Source organism: Pipistrellus kuhlii, unplaced genomic scaffold (genome assembly GCF_014108245.1).
Source record: "Pipistrellus kuhlii isolate mPipKuh1 unplaced genomic scaffold, mPipKuh1.p scaffold_m20_p_2, whole genome shotgun sequence".
Taxonomy (NCBI): domain Eukaryota; kingdom Metazoa; phylum Chordata; class Mammalia; order Chiroptera; family Vespertilionidae; genus Pipistrellus; species Pipistrellus kuhlii.
In genome coordinates, this window is record NW_023425515.1 from 181864672 (window position 1) to 181876846 (window position 12175).

The 12175-nt window shown below is 38.4% G+C and overlaps 1 protein-coding gene across 1 annotated transcript in view; it reads right to left on the bottom strand.

The window, feature by feature from the left end:
- Positions 1-12175, bottom strand: part of CLIC4 (chloride intracellular channel 4) — a 56360-nt gene that overhangs the window by 27149 nt on the left and 17036 nt on the right. Inside the window, exon 2 of the mRNA XM_036444533.2 lies at positions 2218-2327. Coding sequence (XP_036300426.1) covers positions 2218-2327 — 110 coding nt within the window. The remainder of the gene's footprint in view (positions 1-2217; positions 2328-12175) is intronic.

A 12175-nucleotide genomic window follows, 5' to 3' on the forward strand; every position in this document is an offset into this window, starting at 1 on the left:
ATCAATGACAAAAGAGAATCAATGATCGGTTGCCTCCTGCACTCCCCCCACTGGGGATTGAGCCAGCAACCCAGGCATGTGCACTTGGCTAGAATCGAACCTGGGACCCTTCAGTCCGCAGGCTGATGCTCTATCCACTGAGCCAAACAGGCTAGGGCAAAACCAACTCTAAATGTAATGATATCTATGAAGAGGAAGTTGATGACTAGGGGTGGAGGGACTCATTATCATGTATTGATTGTATATTTTCAATTGCCCTTAAGAACCAGTTTTAAATATATATACTATAGACCTAGGATTTCTAAAGAAAACTAAAAAATACAGGTTCTCGTGTTAGTGTACTCGGCTGATTTTACAAAAAGCCCTAGGAAATAAAATTCCTTTCTTTGAGTGGTAGTATTTTCTAACATGAGGCCCTGAATTTTTCATTGTACTTCCTGTGTCACTTGAGGGGGGGGGGGGGGGTAAGAAACATCAATCATTTGCCTTCCCATACAAGCCCAGATGGGGACTGAACCCACAACCTAGATATGTGCCCTAACGGGGAATTGAACCCACCACCTTTCCATGTATAAAACAATGCTCCCAACAAGTGAGCCACACTGGGGGCTCATGTGTCACTTTTGACATGTAGGGTACATACACTTACACATATGCTCTAATATCAACCAACTTACTGGAATAATGCCTTTTAAGAAGTTTGTAAATGGAAAGTAAAACCAATGACTTTGAAATAGGCATTATGTGTTAACTTCCTTTTCTGAACCAGACAGTCATCATTTATGACACCACTGCTGGTATGCGCCACAATCAAGCACTGTATTGAGCTGTTGAAAGGATTTTTGGAAGCATGGCAGTCAACTCACTTGCTCCAACCCAAAAATGGAATAGGAGAAATACATGTATTTTAAGACACAGCCAGGGCGTGTGCCTGGCAGCATGGTCTATTTTTAGAAGTTATATTGGGAAACTTCTTTTGCGAATGCATGTAGGAAAAAAACAGTAATCAAAGGATAACTCCATGAAGTATTTCATTCTTACAATAGCTCTGTCCAAAGAACCTGTAGTTTTAACTCTTACTATCCCCAAAGGCCTTCTCTACATTCATATACATAATTAATGGGGTTCCTGGAAGAGTTCATGGCTCATTTTCAATCAATAAATCCTAAGACTGTTTTCAAATTGTGCACGAGCAGTAAGGAATAAGCTGAAAGGAGCTGACAGGTGTTCCAGGGATTGCTGACCTAGAACTGGGAGTAAGTCCAGAGCTCTCACAAAATGCTCCCTCTGTGATGCCCAGAGGGAGATCATAGAAGAATTCTGCCATCCATTAAGTGAAGGCCAGTCCATAGCTTTTTCTTGAACACTGTTCATGACTGATATGCTTTAAAATAAGCAGCAAACCATGTTGCATCAAGAGGAACACATTTCCATTGCTGAGTCCTAGACTATCGGTATAACTATTCTTATAGGGCAACGTATAAAGGGGAACTTGTAGGTGAGTCTCTCTCCTTGATTTAAATCTTTTTTCTTTTAGTATGAATGTTCTTCACCTCAGGAGGAACAGGAGCTCCTCAATAACAAGACTTACTACCTCTAAGGGCTCTCCTTAGCCTTCTCCCTCTCCACTAGGCTCTACGGCCAAAGTGAGAAATAACTCTTCAACTAGCAAGGACCATCACAGCCATGGATAACTGCTCTTATTTTACAGTAATATTGTACTTAACCAAATATGGTGGGAATTGTATTATTTAAAAATGCCATTTTATTTCCTGGAAAGGAGGTTAAATAAAATAGACCAAGCTGTTTTTATCCTCCTAAAATCTGATATTCTTGCCTTTAAGGATCCGGATTATATAGGCCCCATGTTTAGCAAAATTGAGATCAGGAAGGTGTCAGCTTAGAAAGTTCTTCACAGACCCCTGTTTACTAAACAGGAATGGCAAAGATTTCACTGCACCCACACCAAAGCTTCGCTCCTGGTGCTGCTCTTGAAATGTAAGGTAAGCATACAACGAGTTCCTAAAAAGACTGAGTGGCTACATGCAATTTACTGAATTGTGAATTACCGTAATACTTAATACAAGTTAAGTTTGTCCACACATCAGCTGAACTTTAATACTATATATTTTCTTTAGAGAACATATGGCAAGCAAAGTGAGGGATGGGGAGAACAAACTGAAAAAAGTAATCTACATATACTCAACCACATCTTACCTTTTCAGGTCAACAGTTGTGACGCTGAATACCACTCCTTTGAGCCAAAGAATCATGAAGAGCCTCTGGGAGAAGGGGCAGTTTCCTATGCTTTCACCATCGCTGCCAGCCTGGGAAATAGAAACCAACATTAAAAAACGAGGTCAAAGTGATGACACTCAAAATAATAGACCTTTTTCTGAGCTTTAATCAAAAGTACAAGACAGGAAATGTTGCACTACGGAGGAAGGGTAGAAATTCGGGTCTTTATTATTTTGCTCTTTCGTTTGCCTCTTTCTCTTTTTAAAAATGTTCAGTCTAGTATATTAGTATAGACTGTCCAAGAGAACTTTCAGCAATGATAGGAATTATCTCTATTACCGTGTCCAATATGGTAATCATTTGTGACATGTGGCTTAATGAGTACTTGAAATGTGGTTGGTTCAACTGACCTAAATTTTTATTTACTTTTAATCAATTTAAATGGTCAGGTCACATGTGGGTAATTAGTCCCTAGGGGATACATCCATCCTTGCCCCAGGGCAAAGACAAAGTCTATCATGGGTTTTATAAAATGCAAATCATTTATTGTTCAATGACAGTGTTTCCCAAACTTTTGACATATGTGTGCCCCTTCTATAATTTTTGTAACGCTGAGTACCCCTCGTACTCATGAGAACATAGAAGTAGGCGTAGCTAAGCACGGTGCAGTGCATATCCCCCCCCCAAACTCTTCCCGTACTCCTGGGGGTACACATACCACACTTTGGGAAACACTGTACTATGAGATAATAATCTTTATAGGGCAACATATAAAGGGAAACTTGTAGGTGTGTCCAAAGAGTTACATTACTGCCAGCCTCCCCCCATTCTAAAAAATATTCCTTATAAAAGTGACATGTCCTGTTTACACATTCCTTCAGGGAGAGAAGAAAAGAACAAGTATAGTTTTACAATAAGCCATTTGTAATCCAACTAATGAATGCAGCAGTTGACTTCACCGAGTTCAACAATGAAGTAGAATTTTCCTAAAAATCAGAGTGGAACAAATCTTTAATTCCATCACATGGGCCCAAGTTTAAAAAGAAGAAAGGAGGAGGAATGGGAAGTGGGGGTTGGAGAGAGCCAGCTGCTGGCAGAGAACATTCTGACACTTGCTAGGGCCCAACTCAGCCCTTTTCACCATGAGGTCCGTGGAGAAAGCCAGAAATAACTTCCAACGAGTCATTCAAGGATGCTGGGAAAAGCACCGTTCATTACTTCGTTATCCTGCAGTAACTCTCAAAAAACTCACATCCAGTTAAGTCATTAATTCCTAACCAATGGTGAAATGGGGAAGGAGAGTGGCAGGAGGATATAAATAATAAAAGCAGTTATCTGATTATCCATATTATAACCAGCAAAACAAAGGGGCATATAAGGACCCCAGAACCCTACCCTAACCACACAGTATGGGATAGTTACAACTGAGCTTGGAGGGAAAAAATTTATCATTCTTTATCAGAAACAAAACATACACAGAATTGTAGCCAGAATGAATCTTATTAATTTCTAATACTGCAACCTACACAAAATTTACTTCCTAAAGAAGTCCTCGTTCATAAACTTTAGAGTGATTGAGAATAACCTAGAGAAAACACTTAATAAGCAAGATTTCTGTGCCTTACATGCAGAGATTCTGCTTCAGAAGAATTCCCAGGGTGAGGCCCAGGGCACCCGAGGAGATCACAAAGTAAGGCATCTGCTGGACACCGTGAGGAGCACTGGTGTGAAAGGTTAGGACAGTATTCCTTTATTTTTATTATTCTTTTGATTTCAGAGAGGAAGGGAGAGAGATATATAGAAACATCAATGATGAGAGAGAATCGTTGATGGCCTGCCTCCTGCATGCCCCACACTGGGATGTAAGCCTGCAACCTGGGCACGTGTCCCGACCAGGAATCGAACCATGACCTCTTGGTTCATAGGTCGACACGTACCTTGGTTGTAGGATCAAACCAGCAACATTTTGGTGTATCAGGCAACCCTCCAATCAACTGAGCCACCCAACCAGAGCTATATAATTCCATTTATAGGAAATGTCCAAAATAGGCAAATCCATAGAGACGGAAAGTAAATTAGAGGTTGCCTAAGGCTTATAGCAGGGGAAGAGAGAGAATGAGAGTTAGGGAGTAATTGTTAACAGGTACAAAATTTCTTTCTGGAATGATAAAAATGTTCTAAAATTAGACTGTGGTGGTGGTTGGAAAACTCTGTGAATAGACTAAAAATAACTGAATTGTATACTTTAAATGAGTTCATTGTATGATCCATGAATTACACCTCAACAAAGCTGCCTCCAAAATATATAGACACAAATTCCAAGTATAAATATACATATCTGGACACGATTTTAATTTAGAATGTATATTTTTAAATTATAATTTCATCTTATAAGAAATTAATGTCTATAATTTTCCCTAAAAATCAGAAAACGCAAATAAAGCAAAAACTTGGATAATCCCACTGACAGAAATAATCTACCAATTTCCAGATAAAAGATGAATCAGCATTCATTTGGGTTTTGTTCTTATAAAGGAGGTAGTTTTGACTACCATGCTGCCTGGTGTTCTTCTCACACAAGTATTATTTGCCCTCCTCAATCAGAACCTGTGTCGTAATTCTTGAATTGCCTAACACCACTATTTAACCAGAAACTGCTGGATTAACTCCTACGTTGCAGAAAAGGGGTCAGTGGTAGATGCCATAAATATTTTAATGTTTTACTAATTCAAAGTTAAGGAACTGCTCACTTAGAAAACCCAGCTTAAGCAGTTTATAGAAAGTCAGATCTTAAAACACCAAAGAAGCTCTTCAACTTCATTCCTCTCTATTTCTTTGAGTTTATGGGACTGGGGGTGATGGGGAAGGGTTGATGATGACGAGGGGGATAGAGGCTGCCTCTGGAGGTAAGAATGGGCTTCTGACCATAAAATCATTTCCTTTGACACATTCTCTAGGAAATGTATAAAATAATGTGTTGCAAAAAAAAAAAAAAATACACTCAAAATTTAAAGACCTTATTTAACCTTTAGTGTGGAATCTATCTAATTAGCTATCTAAATACACAAAATAACTTGCTTTGAGATTAACTTAAAAGTCACAAAACATGACACATGGTACTCACCTGGCTTTTATTATCTATTTATTTGGTTTTTGCTACACACATGCTGAAACCAAAGTCTAGAGTCTAAAGGTTTGTTTAATAAGCTGTTATCCTTCTACAGGGTCTGTGGAGTAGGTGGGAAATAACAAGGTTTAGAATCAGACAAACCTGACTTCACTACTTATTAGCTACCTAATCTTCGTTTTAACATTACTTAACATCTCCTTGATCATACTTGAAATCAAGTTTGAAACTTCACTTCATACACCTTTTATTACGGGGATCAAACTACTTACACAGTTCCTGGCACATGGTAAGAGCTTAGTAAATGTTACCTAACTTTAAAGATACTTCTTGCACAGAACTCAAGGCCTAATAACCTGTTCTTCAGTTGAAGCCCTTACTTATCTAAAATAATCTACTAAAATCTATAGTTATTGCTAAAATCAATAAGATTCAAAGTGGCTTGGATACTATTGAAGGAAATAGCTACAATACACAATTTAGCCAATTTTATAAGTTAAATGTCATGGTCTAGAAAAATAACTTTTTAAAAGCACATTCTTCCTCCCACAACTATCCAACATTAAATCTGTTGAATAAAAGAGATAATTCATCTTCCAGTAGTTTAAAGTATTATCTGTTTCGGTTTCCTTCAGTAAATGTCTAAATTATGATTCAACTAGTGGCCTGGTGCACAAAATTCATGGACATTAAAAGGGGATTAGAGGAAATATTTTAATATTGCTATTTGCCCTTTCTCTATAATAGAAGCGTCAGAGGAAAGAAAATTCGTAAATTAGTAAAATGTATATGAAAGTCTTCCTCCTGCCAGAGTCAAGTCCCCACCCACCCACAGCGCCTCCAAACTGCACGAGACCCAGACGCATGCATCCATTCTTCCCCAATGGACAAGGAGATGGCAGCCCAATTCTAGGGGTAAGTCCTGACTGAGCCTAAGCCAGTCATGACAATTCCATTCCTCTTGCCAGTGACTTAGTATAAGCCATTAAAAAACGTATTCCTGACTTCATGGAGCTTGGGGGCAGGGGGTACTACAGAATGGGATACCATTGAAGGGCTTTGGTGGGTGGAGACGGGAGCATAAAATCCCATTTCCACTTTCAGATTATAAATAACACTTGCTACCATATGGAAAACAGGCTGGGGGCACGGAACTGATGGAGAATGGGAGCTGGGAGGCCTACTGCAGTAGTCACAGAGAAATGTGGCCTGGATTAGTAGATTAAACTGAATTCTGAAGGTATAACCTTAAAGACTTGTGGATGGTTTGGATGTGAGAAGTGAGGGAAAGAAAAAAAATCAAGTAACTCTTAGAATTCTGATTTGAGCCAAAACTGGTTTGGCTCAGTGGATAGAGCGTCGGCCTGCAGACTCAAAAGTCCCGGGTTCAATTCCGGTCAAGGGCATGTACATTGGCTGCGGGCACATCCCCAATGGGAGGTGTGCAGGAGGCATCTGGTCGATGTTTCTCTCTTATCAATGTTTCTAGCTCTCTATCTCTCTCCCTTCCTCTCTGTAAAAGAATCAATAAAATATATATTTTTTTAAAAAGAATTCTGATTTGAACAACTTGTTGGAGGAAAGCCTCAAGACAGGAGTGTGTGTGTCTACACCTTGTTGCAAGTTAAAAAGAGAATCCCCTCAAGAGGTAACAACCATAGAGCTGTGCATAGCCTTGGCTTGAAAATATTTTTAGGTGTGAGAGGCTATAATCCAAAATGACCAGTTTCTAACTCAGGACACAATTGGGGAGAGGAAGGGACAGGGATATTAACTTTAAACACCTCTGTACTGTTTTGTCTTCTTTATTTGATTTAAGAAAAAAATTTAAAGAAAATATTCCAAATGTTTACTCATGATAATCTTCTTGTCCCTAATCACTGCCAAAACAGTCAACTGCTTAAATATGACAGATCTGCTTTTTCTTTCATATTGCTTTTAAAAATGCTGAATATATAACAGTCAAAAACCACTAACTGAACTAGCAATGACAGTTAAAAAGATCCTCCTGAGTACTTTTGTCTGCTACATAGCTGAAGCATATGCTAACAATGAAAACAACGGCTCTATCTGTATTAAAATCAAATCTGAAATGTTTCAGCAGGAATACTTTATTAAAACAAAGTGTCAGATATACAATGACCAGACTTTCCATCTAAGCACAACAGAACCATAATTTTAAAAAGTTCTGAGTTTACATTCACTCCTCAAAAGCCTAAAACAAGAGGAGGAAAAAAGACTCTTCAGAGCAAACTATAAGCCATATAATTAAAAATACTGAATGACAGCCCTGGCCAGTGGTCACTCGGTTGGAGTGTCGTCTAGGACACCAAAGGGCTGAGGGGTCTGTTCTGGGTCAGGGCACATACCTAAGTTTCTCTCTCACATAATGTTTCTCCTTCCTCTCTCTAAAAAATCCATGAAAACGTATCTTCAAGTGAGGATTAAAAATAAAAATATTGAGCCGAAACCGGTTTGGCTCAGTGGATAGAGCGTTGGCCTGCGGACTGAAGGGTCCCGGGTTCGATTCTGGTCAAGGGCATGTACCTTGGTTGCGGGCACATCCCCGGTAGGGAGTGTGCAGGATGATTCTCTCTCATCGATGTTTCTAACTCTCTATCCCTCTCTCTTCCTCTCTGTAAAAAAAAATAAAATATATTTTTTAAAAAAAATTTTAATAAAAATATTGAATGACAAGGAAAAAAGATGGCCAGGGGGTTGCTCAGTTGGTCCTCCCACACACTGAAAGGTGGTTGGTTCGATTCCAGGTCAGGGCACGTGCCTGAGTTATGGGCTCAATCCTGGGGAGGGGCAGGAGGTAGCCCATTGATGTTTTGTTCTCTCTTGCTCACTAAAAATCAATTTTTAAAAAAAGATGGCCAAAGATATATAACCTTTTTCCTATCTGGATCAACCCTGAATCTACTCCCTGTAAGACTCAATTACAGTAAGTGAATATTGCCAAATTGCCCGGAAACAAGTTAATAGCTACCATCTAACATAAAGTTTGTCACGTGATATGTACTGTATGAAAGTGATCCATATAAATTATTCCTCACAATAATCATATGAAGTTAGTTTGCCGTTTTCCTCATATTTCATATAAGGAAACAGATTTAGAGAAACCAAGTAACTTGCCATAGGCCATACAATGAGGAGTGGCAGAACTGAAATCTGAACCCTGGAGTCCATGCTACCAACCATTTATAAAGTTTCTTACACAGAGGTAAGAAAAAGTTGCAGGCTTAGCTTCATGATTCATATGGTACAAGCACCATCTCACTCATATGGACATCACCTCTCAAGTAAGATAAATTACCTCAACTACAACTACTATAATGTAACCCACAAATGTTATTTTAAATTTTCTAGTAGCTCTATTTTTAATAAAATAAAAACAGGCAAAATTGTAATTTAAATAATGTTTAATTTACTTTAATATTATCTAAAATATTTCAACATGTAATCAACAAAAAATGTTATTACATTCTTTTCTTGTAGTAAATCTTTGGAATCTGGTGTATATTTTAGACTTATAGTACACTTCCATTAAAGCTAGACACATTTCAAGCTCTCAATAGCCACCTAGGGCTAGTGGCTATCATATTAAACATGAGGGGGGAAAACTCTGAAAAACCAATGGTCGTGTACTTGACCCATCAACTCAACATTCAAGCTCTCAGAAATTATTTATTCTTATTTCAAACAAATTTTAACAAGTCTGCTTATCTGGCTTAGCCAACCACAACAGATTACAACAGAAATAGAAGGAAATGGGCTGCATCAATAGAAGTAAGTGGCAAAGGAAAAAATAGAAAACACACATAAACATACACGCACCCATGCACACACACAAAGGAGAACCAGAATCAGAAAGCGTAACAGAGGCCACTGCAGCAGAAAGGCAAAAGGGGTGCTCCGAGGCCATTGCCGCACGACTGAATTGGTGCTCAGAATGCTGACGTTAACCGGCAGTTAAATTCAGCATTTTAAGAAGTCATGGAAACATTAATATACTTAGAAATATTTTCTTTTAAAATCCATTTGAAAACTTTGTACTATTTTTGAAATGTTTCTAAAAATATAAAACTATTCTAAAATTATAAAGTTAATTTTAAAAACTCAATTTTAGCCCAGGCCAGTTTGACTCGGTGGCTAGAGCATTGGTTGTCCTACGGACTTAAGAATCCTGGGTTCAATTCTGATTGAGGGCACATGCCCAGGTTGTGGGATCGATCCCCAGTTTGGGGTGTGCAGGAGACAGTCGATCAATGATTCCTCTCTCATCATTGATGTTCTATCTCTCTCTCCCTCTCCCTTTCTCTCTGAAATCAATTATTTTAAAAATAAATTTCAGAGCTGAGACCGGTTTGGCTCAATGGATAGAGCGTCGGCTTGGGGACTGAGGGACCTGGGTTCGATTCCGGTCAAGGGCATGTACCTTGGCTGCGGGCATATCACCAGTAGGGGGTGTGTAAGAGGCAGCTGATCGATGACTTTCTCTCTCATCGATGTTTCTAATTCTCTCTCTCCCTTTCTCTCTGTATAAAAATCAATAAAATATATTTTTAAATAAATAAATAAATAAATTTCAGGCTTCGAGTATGACCAAGTAGGTCCCATAGGATCAACCCTCTGCCCCATAGCAGTGACAGCTTCCAGACAAAAATAGCCCACTTGACAGCACTGGAGAATGAACAAAAAGCAGGCAGATGTGGGAGGGGACACTTGGAAAAAGGAAACAGAGTAGACAAGTTGCCCCAATTTTTTTCTCTTAACCTTGTGCCGTGCGGGGCAGCTCAAACCTAAATGGAAAATTCACAATGTTGTCAAAGGACAGAGCTAAGAGCCACCACCACCACTGGAAAGTAAGGTAGACACCATAAAAAAAGAGAGCCAGAGAGAGGGAGTCCCAAAATCTAAAGTTTGAGTTAGCTGAAAATCAAGTGAAATCAAGACAATTTCAGATAAAACTCAGTAGAATGACATTTAAAAGAGTTAATTTCAGGAACGTAGAAAACCTATGTGTTCATTATATTAAGGCATGATTCTACTATTAAAGATAAACATGTGCCCTTTAAAATTATTTATTGTCACTTTGGTCACATTCAAAAAAATTTTTATCTCAAATTCTTTCACTAAGCATTATCCTTTTTTTTTAAATATATTTTTATTGATTTTGTACAGAGAGGAAGGGAGGGAGAGAGAGAGCTAGAAACATCATGAGAGAGAGTCATCGATCAGCTGCCTCTTGTACACCCCCTACCGGGGATATGCCCGCAACCAAGGTACATGCCCTTGACCAGAATCGAACCCGGGACCTCTCAGTCCCCAAGATGACGCTCTATCCATTGAGCCAAACTGGTTTCGGCACTAAGCATTATTCTTTAAACACCTTCTAACCAAAGATAAACTCACTGCCAGGCTTCCCTTGTTTATCATACATTGTGGGTGGGTAGAATTCTTACGCAAGTCAAAATCCAGCAGCCCACTTTCCCTAAGAGCAGTTTAAAAATACACATGCAGCAGTACAAACTAGACTCAGAAAGAGTCCTGGGAGTGAAAGAAAACAACTAAGTGTTCAAAAATAGTCTTCCCAGACCTGTGCTATGGCAGCTACCTAACTTTAGGGGTAACGGCTATTTCTCTTTATAAGCAAGTTCCCAGACCTAGAAATTCCACAAAGAATTCAGCAGTAAACAAATCTTTTTTTTTTTTTTGTCCTTTCATAAAAATAAAAAAAAAATCTAAATTCTTCAGAAAGTTGTTTGTTTTTAAGAGTTTACACTTTTTGTAAACAAAAGAAGAGAAAGAATTCAGAGGATAGCTCTGGGCAGTGTTGTGCAATGGTTAGAGCCATTTCATACACAGCCAAGGGTCATGGGTTCGTACTCCAGTCAGGGGGATGCATCTGAATTGAGGGGTTCGCTCCTGCCCCCAGCGGGGACATATGCAGGAGGCAACCAGTCAATGTGTCTCTCTCACATAGATGTCTCTCTCTCTCTTTCTCCTCTCTCCCTCTTTTCATTATCAATTAACAAAACAAAGAATTCAGAAGGTAAATTAGATATGGAAGAGACTTTAATAACATAATTGCATTATATTATGTACAAAAATATAGGCTATGAAGGTACACAACACAGTATTGTTTGCTAAATTTTGGACCTCTAAGTGACTACAAACAGTGGATTAATAATAACAATGAACAATGAAAAACTGCAGTCATGAAAATGCTATAGAATGATTTAATATAAAATATTAGTATTCAATAAACATGAATCTTTCACTGGTATTTTATTTTTTTATTTTTTTTAATATATATTTTATTGATTTTGTAGAGAGAGGAAGGAAGAGAGATAGTTAGAAACATCAATGAGAGAGTGTCATTGATCAGCTGCCTCTTGCACACCCCCTACTGGGGATATGCCCGCAACCAAGGTACATGCCCTTGACCGGAATCGAACCCGGGACCTTTCAGTTCCCAAGCCGACGCTCTATCCATTGAGCCAAACCGGTTTCGGCTTTCACTGGTATTTTATTTTGAATTATCCATGTTTAAAATTCTTATTAAAACATATTACAAAGTTGTTGTTTTTTTAATTATATACTCAGCAATACATTGAAACTGAAAAGTTAACATTCAGAATTCCCGTCTCTCTTTTTAGCTGGCATAAAATCAATTTAAAATATCTTAATAGTACTAGATATCTTGATTATTAAAATTTTTGCTTATCATTTCCATGCACAGATGCCTTAAATATGATAAAGGCAAATTCTAACTGAGAATAGTTCTGTATCTTTTTTACTTTA